Raw genomic sequence first — 25047 nt, forward strand, 5'->3', positions numbered from 1 at the left:
TTTTTAGTCAGCTCTAAATGTGGCTCTTTATATCAGACTTTCCCTCCAAGAAAGCTTATGTCCTCAATTATTTTATGTGTATATGCCCTTTCTGTTTTCCAGAGAAAAGAGCTCAGACTATACTGTCCCATTTAACATGAACGCATTAGGCAGAAGAACAGAATTTCTCTTTTATAGTCAAAGCTTTTCTTCCAGCGATTGCTGAACTATCCACACCAATTGTCTGCTGTATGGAACTAAGCTGGTGGGCTGGGAGTCAGAGGGAACRTCTCCAACTGTGCCAGGAGGCATTGCTTATCTTAAAGGGACAACTTTCTCAAAGAAGCCATCACCCAGACTACCAGTCTCCTTCCCAAAATCCCCCTTCCCTTTCTTCAGTTACTTATTAAATCACTGTTTCTTCAACAGGAAGCCCAAGAAACCACTGTTCACACTGAATACAGGAGTGTTCATATTTAGAGTATTTATTGTGGCAAAACAATTCCTTTAGAAGACTTTTTCCATGTTTAGGAACAGATGGACTCTACATGAAGAAAGGGAAAATCATATATCATTTTGGAAAGAACACTGAATAAGGGCACATGCAGAGTTCAAACAGTCTTTTAAAAAATTTTCTCTCAAAATGCATCATTAGTTTTGTTCAGCTTCTCTAGTTTGTAAAGGTCTATGGAATCAATGAAAATATATTTAGCCTACCTTTAGAAAGAGAAATCTCCAGTATTAATTGGTAATAATAGTAAAATCATATGCAAGACAAAAATATTAGGATCTAGCATGCTTGTCCTTTAACAAGTTCTATTCCAAAATTATATTACATATACTAATTTCAACTTTGTAAATGTTGCATAATCTCAAGTCTTTGAGTAGGCAGACAGTGATAAAAAAATCATTAAGAAACCAGACAACCTTTCTGTATTGTGAATGCTATTAATTTCAAACACTACTTGCTAGTAAAGTGCTGTTATAAGCAAAATGAAATCATTAGTGTCTATCGAAAGCAGATGACATTTTAGTAATATTCAAATTGTATTTGTTTTGGCAAATAGTTAAAACCTTAGACACGTTTGTTTAACCACCCAAAACTAATTCAGTATAAATAATATTGTTTTCCAATAATTCTATGCTAAAAGGCACATACTAATGTTCCAGCAGTTCATTCAAGTGAGCTTTTGCWTGTAAAGGTTTAATTGTGCTTTTAAATAGTTACTGATTCAGTATGACCTTGAAAGTGACATTTGTGCATGTCTAAAATACCTTTTCACAAATGAATCTCACACTCTGAAGGTATAATTTTGTTAAGATTAAGATTATATATATCTATATAACTATGCATGTTGATCTCTATAGATCTACATAGATATACACATATACATATATTCACACATACACACACAAAAAGAAGTCTTCTGGAACAGCAGCAGAAAGTGCAGTCTATACTTTTCTGAATTGGCTTCATAATATAAAGTTTCATAATAGTCAATGAAGTTTCAGAAATGAATTGTCTTGGGATTTGTGAGATCCAAGGGATTATTTGTGATAATGCGTGTGTCCCATATTACTCTCTTTCCTTACAGGCTGTTTCAAGCTCACTTCACTTCCAGAAGAGATGATTGGCAAATTATTTTCCATGTGATACTGAATAAGATGACCCACGCTATCAAATATATGATCTTTGGTTCTTACCTAGTGAAAGAAGCAAAAGAATATATTTCAAGTTATATTGTGCTTAAAACTGGTTGGGCATGAGCCTAGCCCATTAAGGTCAAAAGGTATTTAAGCCACTGAACTCCCTGGAGTGGGATCAATAGGCTATATACGGGAATTCATACCTATCCTTTAACCCAGTGTTAGCTGACATGTGGAACACAAAAAAGTGGAGGACTCAGTTAAGACGATGCCCATTAAGAATTACTTTTCTGATTTACTGTCTCTTCTGAGAAATATCATTCGAGGATGCTCTTCTAGCAGCTGAGCAGAAGCAGCTGAGCAGAAGCAGGTAGAATTCAAGTGATATCAAACCAGCTCTCCCTTTTCTGTATCCAGAAGTGTGTTACTGATCAACTTTGTTATTTGATGTTAGGGTTATTTTTCTAGCAGTATAATAACAACTCAAAGGATGCATTAAGTGTACTTCTATTTACACTAATTGCCAGCATCTTGAATCACAAAAATATTTAAGTTCCTCACTTCTATTTCCATGGAACTTAAGTGCTTACAAGTTCTTGAAATGAAATTTAAACCTATACTTTAAATTAACCTGCACAGAATCAGATTAGTTCCACTTTGTGGAATCCATCCATGCATTTTGACTGAAACATCTGAGCAACCCTGACATTTCAGTATATGAAATGCTCATACCTTGCCCTCAGGATCCACCAACAGGAGATGCTTTGCCTGCCCTCCCTGAAGTCCACTGAGGACATACTGACCAGGTGATGTTGTACTCTCTCGCACCAAAAAATCCCCGTCGTTGACTAGGAGGCTCTCTGCTGCTTTCCTGTTTAATTTGCCATGGTAACAATCTTCATTCTTTAGCTGTTGTTTTATTTGTGGCATAATACAGAGACCAGCTGTGCTGCTTGCAGCACTCTGCTGAACAGCTTCCGGTAATTCTAAAATTAAATGAAAGGGAACATATTGAACACTTCACCTAGAACTTCATCCTAAAAGGAAGTGATACAATATTTTTATAGCTGTTAGCCTTTTGAAAAATTCAAATGATTCAGTCTTGAAGCTGGAACAAAGCAGCCTTACAGGCTGTAATAATGTGCCCACGTGAATGCTCACAACACTCCAGTGCATTAGGTAAAATTATCATTCCATCTCCTCCCCATACCTTAGATGGGAAAACCTTGGGTTGCTAGGCAACAGGAATTTAAATCAGTGATAGTTTTTTTTCTAATGCTCTGCTGTTTTGGTTTTGTACTTCTTCAATTGTATTAAAAAGGTCAAGACTTCCCTGTAAAAACAAGATTTTTGTTGGTTTTTAGCCACAACACATTTTTAAAGATCTAGTTTTTCCTTCTTCCTTAACAAGCTCTGAAGAGATTGTCACGTCTAATTGGGAGAGTCACATTGAGTGACTCCAGCTATGTGCAGGAATGTAAGACAACATGGCCAATGTAGCCAGAAGGGAAGGATTACAGCATGGTGCATCTGCTGTGAAAAAACGAACAATTACTGCATGTACTAACAAAACTGGGTGGCTTGGGATATAGCCAGTGAGACTGCAAATGATTCACAGGCAGGATTTCTCTAGGGAAAATAAGAGGATACCACTTCTTCAATGGAGTTGTGCAACTTAAGGCTCCTCAGGATATAGCTAGTTCCTTTTAGAGCACAATGCAGCCCCAGGTTTGGAACGTCTCAGTGGCCACAGATTTCCTTTACTGTAGATCTGTCCAGTCCTTAGCCCACCTTTTTGTGTGATGCCAGCATTGACAGAAAAAGCTCTCAGTGGGAGTCCAGAAAAGGTGAAGATAACAAATAAAGTGTTTTCAGTAATGAAGAAAATCAGTAGTCACCTAATGGATATCCACCACTTTGAGTCTTTAAATCAAGACTTAATTTAATGGATATTTAACAGATACTACTGATCAAACAGCTTGATTTAGAAATTATTGGCCTAGATTCAATGGTCCCTGTTATGCAAGAACTGAGAAAAGATGATCATAACAGTCCCGCTTTGACCTCGCATGCTGTTGCCTGTGAAGCAAAGGCATCCGAGGTCACTTCCAGTTCAGAATGGGGGAGATATGAGTGACACGATAGCCCTTGTCCTTGAGTCAGTCCCAAGCTTTCATAACATCTTAAAGATTTGCTTCTTTTTACCTGTGGAAAATGTTTATTGTTATCATCAACTGCATAAGATGAAAGATGATTCTATTTGCTCTCTGTCAGTATTTCTAATTTTTAATCCACTTTATCTTGAATTTAATAATCTAAAAAAACAACCAGGAAGGGTATTTTTTTCCCTTTCTTCTATATTTCTTATTAGGAAAGCAAAAATCTATCTCCATGCATAGAGCTGACAAGACCTCTCATTTCAAAGCATAGAAGAGCATGGTATTGCAAGGTGAACCTACTCGCATGGTGCAGTGGGCTCCCATGGGTCTGTGCTGCTGCTGTACTGCGGGCTGTACACACTGCGGATTGCAGGGTCTGTGTGTTGATGTAACATGGATCATCAAAAAGATCTGTTTTGTAGGCAGGCTTCAACAATGTTGCATCTTTTTTTGTCTTCTGTGATCTTTCACCCCCATTACCTGCAATGAATATATAGTATGTACAGTTATTTTCTTCAGCTCAAGTTAAAATGACTACACAAGCTGAAATAGAAATATTGTTGTTCTTACATATCCCACTAAGATCATTTACAGGGAAAAGAAAAATTGGCTGATGAACTAGTTTTTCCTCATGGCTAGAAGGCGCAAGGTACACTATCGCAAATGGGTTAGAATGACGTTTTCAAAAATGTTCTGCACTGGTTCAGCTCTGCTCCAAGTACTGTCAGTACTGAAATCGCCACTGATTGTGGAGAAATTAATACATATGCCTCTACAGAGGCACGAGCTGTATACATTGCTTGGGGCAAAACCCTTTTGCTTCCCCCTGCACCACGGGCATTGCAGGAAGAGCAGGGAAAATGGAGAAGGCTGGTGCTTTGCGTCTCTGCCTGGAGAGCCACAGCCACATCTGGCAGGTTCRGCTCCTAGCCTAGAAAAAGGCTAATGGAATATTCCCTGTAGTCTGTGAACATAATACCATTTCAGCTAGCCAAACAGCACACATTTTTGTTCTTTAGCAAACATTTTATTCGTAGATCTATTCATTCATTCTTTTATTTATTCTCCCTCTCTTTGTAGAAACCATTTAATTCTCCTTTACTTAAATCGGAAATAGCACAAGAAACAGAACTACCCCCGTAGACCCTGTAGCAGAACCCTTTATAGCTGTGCGGGTGGGAATTCAGAAAGGACCTCGCTGCACAGTGAAAGAGAGGAGCTGAGCAAATGCGCTCAGGGCAGCAGCTCTGGCAAGGGACATCCAGAAAGGGCTGGAGCCTGGTGATCTCGCAGGGTAGCCAAGAGCAGGTTTCGCTAACGTGAAGCTGAGGTGGGCACAAAACCTGCAGGTGAAGGGAAGGCACGCAGCCAAGCGGGTGCCAGCACCCCTGCAGTCACAACCACTGGCTCCACCGGAGCAGCAGTGGCATGCTGATAGTTTGGGTCCCCTAAAGTATTTGCAGGGGGAAGGGGTATTTTCAGAGATTGTTAAGCAGAGAAGTATTTTCCTTCTTCAAAGCGTATGAAAGGGAAAAAAACAACAAAGAGTATAAAAGGGAATAAAATGACAAAGAGCTACTGTACAGTATCATGACAAGTAAAATGAGCAAGTCTGCCTGCAGACATGAAGACAGATTAGTGGCCTTTTGAAAAGCTGTAAGACCTTTTTGTCTGCCCTCCATCTAGGGAACTAGAAATGACCTAATAAGTAGAACACTTTTCACCATTGTATTGAAAGCAAACGGGCAGCTCTTCCAGGCAATTTGACTTGGTTAATTCTAAATACGCATGAGAAGGAAAATAGAGTCCATACCCACAGTTTTGCTTTCTTCTGGGCAATTTTCATATATATTGATGAATGTTGGGCTGCCTGCCTGCAGAAAAATCATAAAAACAGTCATGAAAGATCTTCTTTATAAACCTCAGATAACTTTGTAATGTCCATGCACCAGTTAATTGGGATCCAGGTAACTAAACAAATCTTCTTAACAAAAATAATTTCCAATCTCCTCAAATCGTATTTCATGCTCATATTGTTCTTCTACAGGCATCATGTCTGAACATACTCTAATCCCCACAGAGACTGTTAACTACCCAGTAATGTGTCTAAGGCTTAGTATATACAGTACATTGCCTGTCTCCGATAAATGAAGTGATGCAGTCACGCAAGAGAAGTGAGAGACAGCTGGGCCTATGTTTTCATTTTATATCATGATTGAAATGTGGTGTGCAAATGATCACAAAATTTTAATGCTATTTTTTATCTATTGACCAATAAAGTCCCAATGCTCAACATGAGAAATGTTGTCCCACCTTAAGTGCCTAATGTCATTTTAACCCCTGTGATACCTGTCCTGTCTGTCCTCCAGCTGCAGCTCAGGAAGGTCTGTGCTCTTCTGTAAATCCTGTAGCCTATCTGACAGCTAACCCTGTGCAGGTGGCACTGCATAGCAGGGTTTGGGCAGCTGAATTGAGCCTAGATCTTCTTCTCTAATGGATAACTTATTGTTTCTACAATGATAACTTATTATCTACTGATAACTTATTGTTTCTACAGACATTGCTATGAAGGTGAAATCTGGGCTTGATATGAAGCGAGGTCTGTTGCAGCTGCGGGGCTATTTTTTGCCAGAAGTCACAAACAGGACACTTGCAAGGGGAATAGTTTTGATGCCATAAACAGGACTCTGATGGTCTCATTTGAAGAACACACCACAGGATCAGAGTAATTCCTAGGCAATAAAGTTCATATTTTCTTATGAATGTTCCTTGCAATAAAAACAAGGCAAAAGGACTACAGACATCATGGTGTGAAAGTGAAATGGTCACCAAGTTGTATGGGCAGCATTAAATAATCATCAGACCCAAAAGGAAATAACAAGAAAGTAACACCCCATGTAAAAAAGGCAATCTTATTTATGTGATGCCTAGAGAATGAGAGGTGACACTATGCTGTACATCTTCAGGAAACCCATGCTGCAAAGGGGGTTACAAGGGTAACTCCTTGCAATAGTTCTAGAGAGCTTTGAATGCAAACTCAGGCATAGTCAAACACTCTTTCAGAAAGAGAACTACTGTTTGTCAGGGTCCCCCAGCCGAGATGTTGACTAAGGTTTAAGTTGACCTACCAGAAAATTCATGGAGCAGCCATACAGCAACACAACCTAGGAGCAGTTGCCATCAGACCCAAAAAACACTGGGGAGCAGCAGCTTCTCAAACAGGACCACCAGACTCCAACAGGCATGTCTGACCCCACTGCCTCCCAGTAAAGCCTGCTTCCCTGCATGTGGAAATGCTGGCGTTTCCAAGAACTAGCACAGCAGGCTTTGAAGTTTGTGTAGCAAGTCTGAACTCTGCTGGTTTTACTCCCTGACTGCTTGTTTTCTTATTCCTGACTATCCCAGGCAAGAGTCATGGATATATGTATTTTTGCTGCCCTTGAATGTTGTGGATAGTTTAACAAAGCCTCTTGAAACACTTCAAAGGTAATTAATGTTGTATATACATTACGCTATGTTAATGTTGCTTGTACGGGTTGTAGAACATAATGGACAGGATGAAATAGTTATCTGCTGGCAGGATCAGGAGCCAAGAAGCCCCAGATTTTGCAGATGTTCTCTTAGACAAGCCATGTAAATGTTCATCTATTTCCTTCTCACAGCTAACAGGTGAACAAGGGAATATTACTTGGCCTGCTAAAAGTACTCTAAGGACAAACCAGGTAATCAGAAAGTGCTTTGGGGTTCAAATATGTACTAAGCATCATTAAATCTACTCTAAAAAGAAGCCATTTCCAGGGTAATCAGGACCCAATTCTAATGTTAATAGCATGCTTTACACCACAGTATCACATAATTTATTATTCATTCCCATAATAGGCAGTGAATAGTTATTCCAGAAGATGATGTACTTACCAAACAATATTGCTTTTTGCACTGTATGGGACAATTAGCCCTTTGGCCGGTTTGCACTTTCACTCGCACGTCCAATACTCCACCAGTGGGAGGCTCTTTCCCTGGAATTTCATTGTAATATTCATGATCTTCCCTCTCCTGTAAGTTCCCAGATGATCTATCAGTAGTCACTGCCTCACTGAAAAAATATTAAAAATAAAGTGACTGATGTGATCAACTGCTTTCTAGTGCAGGCAAATGTTCCAAGTGTTTGTGCATCACGGAATACACGGATTAGCCATACTGAGGTTTTAAAGGTTTGGGGGCCATAAACTTTCATAGAGTTTCGTCTTTATTTTTCCAGTTACTTCTTTCTGAATTAAAAATGGAGTCACCCATAGTTCAGGTTGTAGGGASGTACAGTCATTTCCTTAGTGCTGAACAGTCTGGTTCCCTTTTCTTTGCCTTGAAAATATGAGTGTGATTTACTGAACTTTTTCTTAAAGACAAGAGTGCCAAAGCATCGTACATTAAGGCATCTAAAGTGTAGACTGTAAAATTGATTCCTCTGGCTTTTTATCTCAGCCATATATATCCAAGGAGACTGCTGTGTGGGGGACTTAAAAGAGGAAATTAAAACCTCATATGGCATTTAGTTAGACAGGCCTGCAACTGTTTTAGAAAAAAATCAAATATTGCTACAAAAAATGTAGTTTTCCAGAGTGGAATCTACTTTAATTTTAATAACCRTAATCAATATAACTATTTTGTTTCAGCTCGAAGGAAACACTGAATGACACCAAGGATAGTGCACCATGTTTTTCTTGAGCTAAAACAGAATGATGATAGTTTAAATGTACAGCTGATACACTGCAAAAGAACTAGGTGCTTCCTGTACTGTCTCCGGTCCTGAAATAAAAAGCTCATCTCAAATCTTACTTCTCTGTTTAACAAGAATATAATTGGATAAAAGGCCTCAAGCAGGAAAGAAATAAAGTTCAAGTAGTTGATTATGTGATACACAGTGCAAGTATTTGATTATGTGATTCATAGTAGTTTGGAAGTGGGTGACTCATTCACACAGCAATATCCAAGTTTTCTGCCTGAGGACCATTCTGCAGGACCGGCTGCAGGATGGGCTCAAGGAAGGAATCTAGTTAGCATCTTCCATTTCTCATTGCTGGGATTTACTTGCGGGATAACCTAGTACAGTCTCCTAGGAAAAGTTCTTTCTCTGGTTACTGTCCTCCAGGAAAACAGACCCCCTGTTAGAAGCGGGATGGCAAGAAATACTATATATAATGAAATAAATATAAATTGGAGGTGGTACAGCTGTTCCCTAATTCAGCCCATTTTGCTGCACTGTGTTAGGCACCACACCAGTGACAGCGGCCACCTGCACAGAGACTCTCCGAGTTTTTAGGAAGGAGTGAGGCGGCTTTGCAGCATGACCTACTCGTAGCCAGTGATCAAATCAGGCATCATGGTAAAGAAAGGAATGAGCAAGCCTTGAAAAATAGGCATGGCTAACCTGTGAGGAGAGCCAGGCGTCTGGGCAAGAATTTTGTGCCCGGTGCAATGGAAAAAGGGTAGTTGAAATGGGGATTCACACTCCAAAAATTAATCTAGATCCTGTATTTGGATGAGTGTGCAGAAGACAGAGCTTCATACTTTAAAACGCCCAATGGTGCCTGTGTTTAATTCAAAATGCAAGGCTGATGTAAGTCATAGCAGGTGGAATTTCAGGCCCCTGCCAGGACATGAGCCGACGAGCAGAAAGGTAAATTACAATTGTTTTTCTTCCCACCACCCACTCTCCACAGCTGCAGGGAGCTTGAACTTGGCATGGTGAGGACTGAGCTCAGTGTGTGTGCACCTTATTTATGGAGGAGAACTTCACTTCACTTACTCTGCCCTTATGCGGAAACATTTGTTCCATTTACTTGCATGACTTAAAAAAAGGCTGTTTTAGCTAAGGAGCAATACAGTCGAACTCTATGTTGTTATGCACCTGTACAAATGTCACAGAAATCAATGGAATTTACTAAAACAAGCCAATTTTAGTCTATTATATTCTGTACATGCAGCATATACTTAAATTAGCATAAGTCCAGAAGAATGGCATATCCAAAGCATCATATTTATGGATCACTCTTTACAGCATATAGTTTTCCTGAAAAGTAGCAAAGAAAAGAAAACTGCCAGTTAAGTGGCTGAGAACACCATGCTGACCTTTCATCAGAAGGAACCAGGCTAGATGGATTCTTCAGGTACTGTTTGAACCGCAGCTCAAAAGCCTGCCCTATGGTATTTATTACCTCCTGCGCCATCCCATTGGGACATTCCAGTATGTGACATGCTGCAAAGAGACACCTTTCTTTAATTAAGTAAACATGCTTTATACCAGAAGATATAGAGACAAGCTACATTGCTACAGCAGCAAAGCTAGACATGACATTATGCATCTAAATAGCTTTAGGACATTATACAGACTGAGATTTTTGATGTGTTAAGGAAATTGCTCTGGGTATATTTTAGTCATAATAGCAACTTTTACCTCTATAAAAGAAACTCTCCCTTTATGTTTCCTGCATGGAGTGCTCCTGTAGCTTCTGTTTTCTCCCTGCACGGTGGTAAGCACAGGCACAGGAGAGAACCTGCCCTGCAGGTAGGTTCAGACTGTTTTCATAGGAAACAGCAAGAAAAGTAAGGCAAGTGCAGGCGGCCCCGGCAGCCGGGGCAGGACCAAGCTCCTGCCACGAGTCCTGGCTCTCGCGTGCAGCCTCAGGAAACTCGCGCCAGCAGCGAGCGCTGAGGACCAGCTCTACCCTCTGCAGAGCTGTCGTGCAATAGGGCAGGTTTAGTCTCACCTGCAGATTCTCACTTTGTTGCACAAAAAGTGTGAAGTTTAAAGCCACAGTCTGCATGCTATCACCCGTTCCCATACAGTGACATTAGAAATCGTATGGAACATTGAACTATTTGGTATCCCAGTACATTTAAAACTCATGCAATATCTTGGTACAGATAAAGTGATCATATAAATATGCATAACAATCTGAAAATTGTTTCCATACCTCTCTGATTAACAGGATCTTTTGCTACRTATGCAACGTAGTCTGTTGTATCCTTTAGGAAAGAAGGAGACAAATGTCTTTAAAATTATTATTACCAGCAACACTGTCAACATAACAAAGTGACTGAGTATAGAGATAAACATTTTTAGGCTTTAAAAGGCATACTTCCTTCAGGAAAAACAACTGGAGTTGCTAGCAAAGCGGACCAAGGGAAAGACCAATGACACTTCCGTGGATACGGACACAGTAATTGTGCTTGGAACGGTTTTCTTGTAACAAATGCAATAGACCATTTTGCACTGTGTTTTCAATAAATTGTTTTGAGTCCCAAACTCTGTAACAGGAGCAAAAAGATGACCGGTGGCTCATCAGCAGACAGCGCTACTCTTCCAAAGCTCACATTCTCCCCCGCGTGACATCCCAGGGCTCAGCGACCTCCAGACACATCACTTCGCTGGGACTTCGCTTCTTACCAAGGTCAGTGGAAGATAAAATAGTCTAAAATACTGCAAGGGGCAAGTTAGAATTTTTCCAATTTGTAGTACGAAGGTTGGCTTTTAAGGGCATCATAGGAAAAAGATGATCTTTAAAATATCACATAATACAATTGGTATCTGATCCCCATCACTGCTGCCTGATTTTAGCCCGGCTAACATCAGGTTAAATTCCTTTGGACTTCGAGGCTGCTGAGATTAGACAACCTCAGTATAATTAATTGTCTGTTTCAGATTCACTTTCCAGCCAACATTAACATAATAATCACTTTTTCTAGTGAAACTAAAAAGGGAGCTGGAATAGAAAAATTAACATTTCTAGTCATATCGCAAAAGCAAAAAGCCACTTGATAATTCAGTGTTATAGTAAAAATGGTGAGGTAATGAATAACATTCTTTTAATAATTAAAGATGCATTTTGTTATTTTAAATCTTTAAGGCGGGACGGGGAAAATGCAATTCGCAGCTTAAAGGCATGGCTCTCTTGAGGGAAGATGCAATCAGCTGGCAGGAAACAAAGGGCCCCCATTTGCAAAATGCACAAGAACAATCATTTAATAATTCACAATGAATGACAGAAGAAGCAGATCTTAGGGTCAGCAGAGCTTGTCCTAGATCATTTTATTTTTAAATCTCTGAAGTTAACATCATTAAAGCAAAGAAAGCTAAGTATTTCTTATGCATTTAGTGAACTGAATTTCCTTCCTTTTCCTCTCAGGTTTTTCTTAAAGCTCATAAATATTTTAGAATACATTTTTAAATGAATTAGATCTAGAGAGCAACTAGAGAACTAAAACAACTGGAGCCATATCTACTATTTTTTATATCCTTACAATGTTTAAGTACATGCATGGATGACTTTGCTCTAAAGTAAAGCCACCTCTAGAGCAGAATATTGCCATTCCTGAACAGTGCAGAGTGATACTGAGCTGTGTTCAGACCCCAGTGTAGGGTTAAGCAACTCATGCAACTGCACATGGGGACAGGCAGAGAGACATGTCCTATGGAAACTATATCCTATTTTAACTGTAAAGAGAATTTTGGAAAAATAACCTGAACAAGTCACCAGAACTCCCCCTCATATGAAGTGCTGCTAGATTTCTAGTCACCAGCCATGATCGAGACCTTGGTTTTACATAATTTCCCAGTAATATTGGCTCACGGATCACAGCAGCCATGCAGGGGCTTTTCTTTGATTCTCCCTGAGAGGAGAATATTAAATGTTAAAGACATATTTAAATTGTTAAATTATCAAGAAAATTGGAATTTTCTCTTTGAGTAAAGAGTACAGAAAATTAATATCTGAAAATGCTTCTGGAAGGCAAAGGATATGTATGTTACAACAAGATAAAGTAATTTATGTTAAGATTCAGACTGGACTTCAGTTAGCTGCAAAAATGGGCTTCTAGTAAAAGAAACAATGGGCCTAAGAAAAAACTGAATCCAACTTTATTCAGGGGTTAAAGTTTAGATCTTACCATGAAAACTATTTCTATAATTAGAAAAATAGCAAAGGATCCTCCCTGCATGCGCTGAACAACAGAAGAACAGAAGGGAAGTGTTCACATTGTTGCACCACATTGGTGGCACACACAGAATTCCAGCAACCAGAATTTTTGCTCTGACCAAAGTTTACTCAATTCTACATCTAAGGGAAGGGATGTGGGTAAGTTCAGGTCAAGGGGACATTGGTTAAGCCAGTTCCCCATATAACATAAAGCAACATCAAGCTTAGCAGCGTGAGCCAGAAAGAAAAAGCAGCTTGTGATGCTCAGCACAGCGGTGCACCAGCGTTTGGCACCTACCTAGAAAACCACATCCCGAAAGGTCTGCAAAGCCCAAGGACTGTACTGTGCAGTGCCGTGTATTAGGATGGCACAGGCCTCTAAGGGTAAAATTTGGACTTCCTAGAATCTCAGAATGCCTTAATCATTAAACGGCGCTTCAGGGCTCTAGTACCGAGGGACTGGGTTCTTGCAAGACCTCCTGGCTGGGTGCAGGGCCAAGAGCAGGCAGCCCGCCCCCGTCCCACCCCAGCTCCGCAGAGCTGCTGTTTGCAGGCACCTTGGAAAAGATCTCAGAGCGGCTGGGCTGGCCAGCATCACCTGCAGGGCCCGCCAGGGAAGGTCACTCAGCTGCTTAGGGCCAGCTCCCAGCTAGTTTCCCTGCCTGGTCGGTTTGCTAAATCCAAAGAGGCAGATTAGTGATTTTTCAGTTGAAGGTAGACCTGGCTTCCACCCCAGTGTTATCAGGAACATGACCCAGAGCCTTCTATTTTTCTTGTTTCATAACATAAGAACAAGGAGACATTTAAGAAAACTGAAGGGCAGAAAACTCAAAACTGATTAAAAAAATACATTTTTCATAACACATGGAGTGTGAAATTCAGAACACTGGCAGGGCTGGGAACATGATCAGATTCAAGGAGGGGATAGGACATGGTTATGGATGACAAATTCCCCACTTCTAATCACCTCAATAAAGAGTCTGGAAGAGGATAGAAAACCTCTTGCATGATAATGTCACCCAGTTTATGACTATGATACGAGGACAAAACCCACATCCACAAAAAAAGTGGGGTTATGCCATGTCTGTTTCACAGGGATTTTTTTTGCTTGCCTTTAGATTCCTCTAAAATTTAGAGGTGCTGGTGCCAACCACCTCTGTGATAAGGCATTGGATTGCGGGGAGCACAGACCTGACATAATTCCTATGTTTATGTGTTCTTAATTTTAGTTCCTCAAGTCAGAGGGGTCTGGAGTGAACTGAAGCTCACTGACAGACGATGGGAAAGGTACATCTATGTGTCTATCATAAAGATCCACTGAGTCTCTTCTCTCAGTCTCCTTTCCAGCCACAGTCCTCAGTCTCCTTGTACTGCTGTCATCATCCAGAACTATGGTGTACCCTGTTGGTGCTTGCAGACAGGAAGGGATGAAGTAAAGTATTTGCAGGTGCTTTATTCTCATAATAATTTCATTATACATACGGAAGTGTATCTGATAAATCAATACTTACTGGGTCACCTCCAGAAGCAAATGAGATGGACTGCATGTGATGATTGGCAATAATCTGAAAAGCATGACAAACTAGTTAAATGTGCTCATGTGCTGTACATTCAGAAAACAGCAGAACACAACTTCATGGAGCAAGCAATTAAGTTCATGACAACCCAATACATTAATACACGCACATACCATTTGTAAGAAGGAGCTAGAGGTGGGACTATTTTTTAGGAATATGCATTCATGTTTAGTAATATCTAGATCCCTAAGTAATCTTCCTCAAAAGGGTTTCCAAAATGAATGTAGCTGCCAACTTATAACTGGGTCAGTATGAAGCTACATGAGACTTTCATAGGAAAGTAACTGGAGACACCTGATACATTTACAAATTCTTGATAAATTAATTTAGTTGAACATGACCAGAAATTTATTTAAATGCATAGCTTGTATAATGATGGTGTTTCTATGAACAGGCCCCAGTGACACTCTGATCACATCCCCCTCTCAGCGCTAGCACTAAACTGTTGTCTGTTATAGATTTCTCCAGCCAGATCAAGCATCAGCTTTTCTTAGTTTCACACATTACCTCATCTCTGGAGACAAACTGTTCTTTTTTATAAAATCAACTGCAAAAGAGTATGCAAGTGGGAACACAATGAAGTGTGGTGGCAGTGCAAGAATGGAATAAACAGGATTTTCAATTTGCAAAGATCTAGTAAGTAAAGACCTAGAAAGAATTGGAGGGCAGCACCCTGAACACCCACGTGGGCACGAATGAGGCATGTTAGTGCATTGAGAAGCAGATTTGTCCGGCTGGCTTTCAATCCTGTTACAAACACGCATGGTTTAGAAAGGCCATACTTTAGCTGCAGACCCCTGGGGTTTTGCCTGCTGTAGGGAAGCTCTTGGCTGCTCTACCTGAGAGGGAGGGACGCCACGAGCCGTCGCCCCTTACTCTGCTGTGACGCAGGGGAATCCCAAGAGCTGCCAGCGTCGGGCAGCCTTGCACCAGCATCAGTGCAGCGATTCCTCCAAAACCAGTGAGTCAAAACCACCTCCCTGATGTTCCTCTGCTCCACCAAGGAGTAAAGCCAGTGCTGTCCCTGGGTGAGACAATGCTCTGAGCTGAAGCCAAGTGTGGAAGGAGGAACTAGGTGGGCAGCATGCAGCTGCCTTATCCCACGTGCTGGGAAGGGAGCATCCCCCAATCTAGGGCAAACCCAGGCTCGCAGGAGCATGCCTCGAGGAGCCCGGAGAATCTGCATAGTATAATTGATTATGCACATATATTACCCAGCCATGAGATAGCTGTGAATGATGCCAAAGCCAGGCTCTGACTCACTATTTATATCTTCTTTTTTTCTAGGACTTGTCAGAAGCTCCAGTCAGGACTAGAGCCTTGTTTATTAGGCACTGTACAAACAGAGACACACATAGAGAAACAGTTTGCCAAGTGCTTAGAGATCCTGCCACATGAAAGACACTACTATAAACAGAAGGGGCATGTGCCACGTGTCAAATTCCTCCAAAATGCTCTCATTTCTAGATCCAGAGGCACCAATGCAATTCAGCTTTACCAAGACTAAGTAGTGCCTCTTTCCATTTAAAGTGCCCAGCCATTCCTTCAGATGCCACAAGAAGGAGGTGAATACAGTAGCATGGAGAAAAGGACTCTGGCTCATATGTATCCTACCTGCTGCGTGTCAACATTAACCAAAGTGAGGCTGCTTGTTGAAATGGTCAGCTTTATATTCATGCCAGAAAACTGAAGGTTACTTTTGCCAAGCACAGAAGACAGGAACTTAACTGGAGGCTTTGAACAAAGAAACAAAAGGAAAAGACTGTCAATTGAGTTTTTCAGGGGCAGAAGTACATCAAAGTCAACTAGATTTTACAATATCTGACTGAGAATTTAAATGGATTAAGGATAAGGACTTGATCAAATGCAAATAGATCTTATAACAAACATCAGCTTTAAATAGGGCACTTGAATGCATGGTTTTTATGTCAATAATGGAAAAGAGAGTTTTAAAGAAGCAAAATTGCAATGAGCTAAATGTTGTAGCTGGCTGAATAATTCAGAACGCATCATTTTCCCGCTGAACTCTTACATTTCTTGGGGATAAAGTGTTTCTGAGTAAATCAAAAAATTCTTTCATGTATTTATTTTTCAGGAGCATGTTCAGTGAGAGTTATTCTTCCTGCGCTCCACGGTTACCGATGGAAATCAATAACTTCCACTGAACACTACCCAGCAGAAGCTACTTACATTGCCCCTCACTGCATGCCAGTTATTTAATAAGTGATAAGCCCATTAAACACTGCCATTCTAGTTTTAATTTTTTTGGTCTAAATAACAATCAGGTAATCCTCCAGTGAATGAGCTCCCTTTTGCAATCAAAAAACTCCTACATTTTACCAGCCAGAACCTAAAAATAGTAGAGCTTTGAGCACTGAAAAGGCTGGTAGGAGCAGGAACACTGGCCAGAGCATTAACCCTTAAGAATAAGGTGTAGCATTGCTGGCACCCCCAAAATCAAGCAGCCCAAACATCCTGCTAAAAACAGTCCTTTGTGATACATGAAGCTCAGATGAATGAATATACGCTAACTCCAGCATGGACTGGATCCTGCTTGGGAATCACATCTCTAGCTTATCAAAAGCAGATATAGAAAGGTAAATGTTCAGCTAAAACAATATTTACCTTCCGCTTTTTTATAGCTCCATTTGTACCTGATACAGCTTCACACAGTCGGCTTATTGCTTCCCTACAAATAGAAAAATACAGCACAAACTGTTGGATCATTTAACATGCATCAGCTGTAACAGGGTCAGCAACCTTGTGATTAATTGTTACAATCCCACTTAAAAACACTTAAGTCTTCCGGAAGGGCTTTCTTTCCCCCCCAGTGATAATGAAATACAGTGATTGAGCAATCTGTTTTGGGTTGATTCTTTCCCTTCATAGAACATACCAGTTTCACCTAATGGAAATTTCCTGTAAAAAAAAMAAACAAACAACTAACTGCCAGAAATGAAAAGGACCTCATGCCTTCAAAGCCTCTTTCACAGTAAGGTTGATAGGTCTCCTGCTTGGCAGGTAAGAGCCCTCAACTGCCTTAGTCAGTCTTATTTAGAGCATCATGGACCTGCTGAGTGGGCCCAGCTGGGTGCCCTTATTGGCTGGTCTGGTGTTTTAGGTTTCTCTTAAAAAAATAAAGGAAAAGAAACAACTCATGACCATTCTGGAATTTAGGAAAAATCTCTTTTCTCACAGGGAGAGCCCTGTTTTACAGCCTAACCCATTGTAGAGTTGCTCAGTGAAGGTCCCCCAGCCCTCTGGTCCCACCTCGCTGGGTGCAGCCACTACTCCAGTGTCCGGCACCTGGGCTGGCAAGTCTGGAGGATGTTTCCTTGCTAAGCAAAGTGCGAYGCTCTCGGCCAAACCCCTGGTTAGACTCTGCCCATTCTACACGCGCGCTGATAAAAATGCTTTAAGGGTTGCTGTCAGCAGTTCTGCACCCCTCTTAGCAGGAAACTTTTCTCTGTGAATTTTACACAAACCTTTCTCATTTTAAGATCAAGGTGTATAGTTTGCTCAAGCAAAAGCTGGGTTTCAAAGTTTCTTTCCTTAGAATATGAAGAGGTTTCATTGTGGTGCTTGCTAAAGATAAAGCTGAGGAAGGAAATTCAGAGGTACAGTCTACTTCTGCTTCTCATGTTCTTTTTCAGATCTGGGGTTTCAGTTCATATCTTTTCCATCTCTTGCAGGTATTTCCCAAATTAAAAGTCCTTTCCTGGCTGTCAAGGTGCTTCTCAGTTAGGAAAGCAGAAGCATAAGGCATAAAGCACTCACAGTGTTTATTGGCCTATATCAAAGACAGCTAAATTGCACACTTACTATAACAAAGAGGCATACTGCATCAGTTTCCCACACTGCAACAAAGGAAATTCTGATATATAATCAGTGAGATTATTGGTTTTGACATACAATGTAGCAGTCAACTATACTGATCAAGGTTGTCAGCTGTTGGAAAAAAATATTTTGCTGGCAGTCACAGACCTTTCACTTACTGATACTTTTTGTCTTATTGTACAAACRGTGACTTACTAGCTTGGGAAGTGCTTAGGAAATTTCCTTAACCTTTCCTAGACATCCTGGCGCTACGGAGATGCCAGCGGTATCTGCAGCATCCCTCATGTCCCAGAATCAATGTGGTACCCTTATCTTCATAAACCAGCAAGTGGAGATGCTAGTGGGGTAAGTTTTCCAAGCGAAAGGGCCTGGTCATCCTCTTATAATTGCCTGGGGAGTTAGGAATGCAAGACACATTGTGAAAGGCACAAAAGCACCTTGCAGGGCTGGACGCGCAGCCCATGACCTCTCCAGCTGCCAGGGCTCTCTGCCATGGGGCTCGTGGGGAAGAGAGAAGCCCTCATCCCAGCGTGTTTTCAAGTACATTTGCATTTTGAAGCCTTTTTTTCTTTTGAGCAAGCACTGAAGCTCAGTGCTACAGTGCTGTAAGACTCAGAGGAAGGAAGCGCATGGACCGCTGAATTTATGTATTCTCACTTCTGTCAAATCAGCCCAGGGGAGTTGTGAGTTTCTGTGCAGTTTGCTCCCAAAGTGAAGCCTGCTTCCTCAAGAAACTTTCTGAAAATGCAGTTGGTGTCTCAGGGCCACATTCCTAAAGTTCAGTCCATAATTTCAGAGCTTTCAGGTAAAATCAAGCATAAATTCAGTCTTTACATAGGTATATGTTGTTCATATGTTAAAGCATTTTCTTGTCAGTGCAAGGTGAGTTTGCACTAGTCAGTGCTGCAGTTCACATAATACAGCTTTGAAACCACTTTCCTTTTTGAAACCTTCATAATGTGCTCACAGAAAAATTCTGAAGCAGAGAGACATTGTGTCAGGCAAAAAGGTAGACCATATTGCTCTTCAGGACCAACGGCATAACACATTTCCTCTTCTCCAAGCCTCTTTAGATTACGCTGTGTTCATGCTCCTTTTCCTGGTGATCTAGTTAATCAACAGCAAAATAGCTTCAGCTTTAGGACCTCTCTCAATTTTATCTTTTTGCAAGCACCTATTTTAGTAGACCATCATGCCAGCAAAAAGAACCTGCCCTCACAAGTTAGCTCATAAATATTCTTCTCTAGCAAATGATGGAAATGTGGTCATTCAGTCATTTCTTCAGTAAGGTGACTCCTGGGTTTTGCTTTAGTGTATTTAACTCCAACTATGCTCCGGCAGTCAGGAGGTTAGGGGCTGTTCACAGTTAATATTAAACGGCACTGCTGAATGTGATTTTGCTCATTCCCGACACCGTTCCACAAATGAAAACCAGTTTAGAAAATCTATCAGACCATTTCCCTACATCCTCCTTGGTTTGCTCCTGCCTTTTCTGAGCTTCATCTGGAATATAACCAGCATTGCTCACATTTGGGAGCTGAAGACATCCCAAAACAAGGGAACMCTTGCTCCACTCCAAACTGGCACTGACAAGTGCATGTGTGAGTCAACCACTGAAAGGCTGGAAGTGAATTTAAAGATATTTAGAAGTCCCAACAATACCATGTTATGCTGGAGTGAAACTATGCCATAAACTTCTGTTTGCTGCAGACCAAATCAGGTCTCAGAAATCAGTGCCCCACTCCAGGTTCACATTATCGATCAATCCTTCCTTCCTGCACAGACATTGTGCCCGTATTGTTTTTTATACTAGCATTATTTACAAATCCCCATTAATGCATGCAGGAGTCTTTTCTACTTTGCTAGTTCTGCTTAGAAAAGCATTTCAGACTTTGGTTCCTATATTGGGCAATTTTATTCTGAAACTGTAGCCTTAGCCTTCATCTCACAGCAAGCCTGAGCTGAATTCAGATTTGGGCTTTCAAGGGCTGGCATTTTGTTTTATTCTTAAGGGAAAGGGAATTTGTTTGTTTATTTATTTATTTCATGTAATTATCATCCAAAGAGCTAATTAGGAAACCAGCAAATTAGGAAAGTTTGTCTGTTTTCAAGTATGTGCATGTGCGTGGGAGGACCATGCTGCTGGGCTTTTCTTCCTGAGAAGGTTTTGTTTCGAAGGGGCTAAAAAATCAAGAGACTAAAGAATGAGAAGAAGCCCTGGGATCCAGTCTCCAGGCCGGACACCTCTCACGTAACAGCAGTGCCTCGGTGAGGAGTGTGGACACCCGAGGCTCCGGCATCACTGCTGGGAGCGGAGCGGAGCGGACTGGAGGGCAAACCTCCGGCAGCGGCRCTGCGGAGCCGTGGGAGCGCGAAGGGCCCAGCACCACTGCTGGCTCCTCGTCCATACCCCACTCATGTTGCTGGGCTGACTCACTGAGTGCTTAAAACACTGAAGAGCCCTAATATTAAATTGAATCTTCCTGTCAAGAGGGAAACCTGAGAAATTAAATCTGGAGGCTGTCAAATGAATGAGGACCTCAGCAATAATAAAATTATAAAAATGTAGTTAAGATATTCTGAATAAAAACAGTAGATGAAGAGGAGCATCATCGTGGGCTATACAAGATGGGTCAGAGTCAGTTTAGAAACATACAGTACTTCAGCCCTGCAAAGCAAAGCCCTTCTCCCTACACAAGCAGAAATACACTTTCCCAGTCAATTCATTCATTCCTGAAATCCTTCTTGTTTTGCTCCGGTTTTATTTAGGTGTTACCAATAGGAAGGCCAAAACTAAAAAACATGGGAATAGGCATCCAGAAGGAGGCTCTTGCGGATTCCAAAAATCAGCCTGGAGAATGAGAGCTCATCTTCTCATTCAGTATTAAAGGAAACCAAAATCAGACACAGGGCATAAAGGCTACCTATAGCCTTCAAGTCTAGCTCTAGCTAGAAAGAAAAACTGATACTGAACAAATCGGAAAAACAAGGAAATCTATTTTGGTGACAAATGAGTTATTATAAACTTCAAGCAACCTATGTGGCATAAATGAATCTTAGGCAAAACTATTGGCAACAGATCCCATTCATGTACTAGAAAGTGTTGTCACTCTCCACTTAACCACACTCCAAAGCAATTTTCCAGCAAACAGGAACAGAAAAATAGGTAAATCATTCCTACTTTATAGTTTATATTACCTCTTCTGGTAAGTGGAACATGTCTCACACACATTCCTTGCTGCATATCTCTGGATGGTGTTTCAGATGATTTAACATACTGTCTAATATATTATTTTAAAGTTGTGAAAAACAGCAATTTGGTAATACCTTGCTGATACAACTTGATACTTTCATCATTCAGTCATTTCAATGGACAGATGGATCTGAACTAGATGTGCACCAGTCCATGTGCACTATAACTAGAAAGAAGAGAAACCTGGTTATGTCCACGATAAACTGAAATACTATTTACTCTATCAGTGACTTCTTCCTAGAGACCTGCTATTAATTCTTTCTTTCAGCAGTTCATTTCCAATCACATGCTCAGGCAGGTCTCTGCTTTCAGGTCTGCCAGGTCACACATGCCCGCACACAGGTCTTGTAGTTAATCCTCCCGTTCCTGGACAAACGTGCAAGTTCATGGGTTCTGCCACTCACTTGTTATAGTCTCCAAATGGGAAGCAGTGACAGAAAATGTGCTCGTGCTATTCCAGCCATGCTGCTGCTCTTCCTTTCTCTCCTTCTTGTCACTCATCCCAAAACAAAATGCTTTGAGTTTTTTTTGTTTTTCCTTTAAACCACACTGAATGAGATACTCTACTTGGGTACTCTACAGCAGCTTTTCTCAACCCTGGGAGCCACAGAATGAAATCGGAAGAGTTGTGAGGAATTTAAGTCGTTCTTGTCATTTAAGGCAAAGAAGATCTTGCTCCTCAACTCCTCAGACATCTCTTGCCATTTGAGGTCAGATCCCTTTCCATCAGTCCATCAGTGCCACACAATCACATAAACTAATCATTGGTACATTGACAAGGTTTCCACTCTTCCATGGGGAATGTAAGAGATTTGGGCCAGCTCTTTTCACCATTCGGAGAAAGACTGCTCCAAACCTAGCAGCAGAGCCACCGCAGGCTTCCCGTGCCACCCGAGCCTGATCCTGCTCCTCACACTTCCTTCCCTCCCGTGCTGGGAGCCCAGTCAGGAGTGAGCCTGGCAGATGCTTGTCCCCAGAGGTGGCATTTCCCAGGGGTTTTTCTGCAGGGCGTCGGCTCACCAGGGCTGGCACGGCGCATGGGAGCACGTACACAGAGATATGGGACACGGATGCAGGGAAGCCTCTCAAGATTGGGCCACCGGGTCCCTTGAGCACATAACCTTCATTAGCCCCCACTGCCGGGGCTGAGAGCCAGCGGCAGCAGGGATTTTGGGGGGCTCTTGAGGAGTCAGGGCAACTTCCTACTGCTCTGGGCCAGGCTGTCCTGCCCAGGCTGCCCTTCATGGGTCTGCTCGGGCTCCCTCGCCCACCGGAGGCTTTGCCTGCTGCCCGCTGGGGCCATTCCTGGCCACCAGCAGGCTGAACCCACTCAGAGAGGGCTCCAGCAAGCACGGGAGCAGGAGGAAGGGGCAAGGACAGCCCCGTTTTGACATCTGGGAGTCTTTAGACCAGCTCAGCTGTACAGTCAAACCTACACTCTTTTTTTTGTGGACACTTAGCCCAGCTTTTCTTGAAAAAAAGAAAAGTGAGCATGCGCATGCGGGAGAAGAGCTCGCAATAACAGTGAGCCACTTTGTGTATTGTGTCCCCAAACGAGCGTAAAGAAGAGAGGGGCTGATGTAAGCGGATAAGCATGCTGCTGGAGATTGGCTTTTAAGCAGCTCAGGCTCTGCCTACACTGTCTAACAGAAAGGGATTGTGTGTCTCAACAAAGTTGAAATGAATCTTCCAGACAAAGTCAGCCTTCTTCAACCAGCCGTCCCCACCGGCACGTTTTGGATGCCCTTCGCCCTAACCATGCTGCCTGACCATTTTCAAGTTTGCAAGTTAATGCCATGACCTGAGATACAAAATCCCTTTTCCCATAAATGTCCAAATATAATTGCTAATAATAAGCTTGATTTATCAGAGCGAGGGGATGTGTGACAGGAGAAGAGCCAAAGGGCTGAACGAGGGAAGCGCAAAGGCAGAGCTGCTCCTCGATGGGAGGGAAGGGCCGGTCACAGCCTGGCCACCCTGCAAAGGCTGAGTCTGACCACCAGCGGTCCAAAACATCTTGTTCTGACAACAGCAAGCACAACATGCTCACGGGTGACCACCCCAAAAAAAAAAAGCCTCTCCAGGAGAGGAACCTAGTATCCTTATTGTTATTTACAGATGTTACTCTTGTCACCTACTTGAAATTTGGGAGTGCCATTTCCACAGAGCAGGAGGGGTGTAATAAGAGCATGTGGATGTTATGATGTGCCTCCCCGCTTTGAACGAAGAGCCCTGTGGTACGCGGCTCTCGGTTCGATGCGCTGCCTCCCTGCGTGGAGCTACATGGTGCTCAGGGTGGAGTCCAGCCCCCCCGGCAAGGGACAGCAAGGATTCAGGCGAATGCAAGTGGCCCCAGCTTAACTACAGGTTGGATTTAAAACCAGCTGGTTCAGCTGATGCAAAAGGGAGAAAGGACTTTCCTAAATTGATATCAATCTGGCTTATATTTTCCTTAAATCAACAACAGCGAGGTATAAATTACAGCGAGATGAATCACACAGCTGCTCTTCCAGATGCAGCTACGCTTGCCTAGCTTACGGCCCCGGTGGGCAATCTCTGCCCCTTTCGGCTGCGGTCCTTTACGACATTATCGCCCCCAGGTGTCTGGGCAGTCCCTCTGCTGAAAGCCACCGGCCCACACTCCAGTCCTCCTGCCCCACCAGCGAGGCGGGCTGGCAGGAACGCACAGGGCTGCTGGGAACTTGGCTCACAGATGTGCACGGCAGAAAGCTGGAAGAGAAAATGTCTGAAGCGGCTGCAGCTCTGGCTCCTCCACCAGCCTCCTCTCCGCACAGCCGTCTTGGGCTCCAAGCACGCAGGCCGTCACTTGCTGAGCTGCCGGCGTGCGCTTTGAAAGCCCCAAGGCATCTCTGCCCCCCCGCCCCCGTCTCAAGTCATCCAAAGCACTGGGGAGGCCACTTTCTACCTTCATCACCCTGGTGCCTGGTTTGCAGGTCCTCTTCAGGTCTGCTAGGYGGGTTGCAGGTCTGTATGCTGCATTTCTGCACAGAATCATGCTTGTATAAGACTGAATATATTTTGGGAGCCCAGATATTGTTCCTCACTGGTACGTGACTCTGACAATGCAAGACCAGCAATGAACTGGAAAATAAATCAGTGGCTTTCATCTCTTCTGACTCCTCAAGGCACTTTGGCAAACATAAGCTTGTTGGTCTTTCCAACAATCATGTGAGGTAGGTAAATAATATTTCTAATTTTAGAGATCAGGAGACTAAGAATGCAAATACACATGAAGCAGGTCAGGGAACAGACACAATTAGAGACCCCTTCTGCCTCAGTTTAAAACAGAACATGGCCCTTTGTTTAGTGCAATGCCGTCAGAGTAAAAATATTTTTCTACCCCCAGTACAAATAACTGAGATTATTAAAATGGAATCATTTCAAATAACTTTTTGTTTGTTGTACTGTGCATGCCATCTATAAAGTTACTCACCCGGGAGAACAATAGCGGAATAATCAGTGTTATCTCTGCTTCTAGTTGGTTTGTAATCGATCGAACTTTAAACTTCACGTGCATGAGCTCAGCACTTCAACATTTGGTTTGCAAACAGTCTAAGTTTTGAATTTCTCATACACAAAAGAGCTTGTTAAGGTCAGCAGTG

General features: G+C 42.2%; 1 protein-coding gene across 1 annotated transcript in view; it reads right to left on the reverse strand.

Annotated features, from left to right (window-relative positions):
• Positions 1-453: 453 nt before the first annotated feature.
• Positions 454-25047, reverse strand: part of SHC4 (SHC adaptor protein 4) — a 34950-nt gene continuing 10356 nt past the window's right edge. Inside the window, exons 3-12 of the mRNA XM_026060554.1 lie at positions 16960-17023; positions 15949-16068; positions 14269-14322; positions 10757-10808; positions 9912-10038; positions 7701-7878; positions 5599-5659; positions 4086-4265; positions 2359-2612; positions 454-1683 (exon numbers count right to left, since the gene is read on the reverse strand). Of these exons, the coding sequence (XP_025916339.1) occupies positions 1528-1683; positions 2359-2612; positions 4086-4265; positions 5599-5659; positions 7701-7878; positions 9912-10038; positions 10757-10808; positions 14269-14322; positions 15949-16068; positions 16960-17023 (1246 nt within the window). The 3' untranslated portion in view covers positions 454-1527. The remainder of the gene's footprint in view (positions 1684-2358; positions 2613-4085; positions 4266-5598; positions 5660-7700; positions 7879-9911; positions 10039-10756; positions 10809-14268; positions 14323-15948; positions 16069-16959; positions 17024-25047) is intronic.

Source organism: Apteryx rowi, unplaced genomic scaffold, assembly GCF_003343035.1.
Source record: "Apteryx rowi isolate R43461 unplaced genomic scaffold, aptRow1 scaffold_17, whole genome shotgun sequence".
NCBI classification, from domain to species: Eukaryota; Metazoa; Chordata; class Aves; order Apterygiformes; family Apterygidae; genus Apteryx; species Apteryx rowi.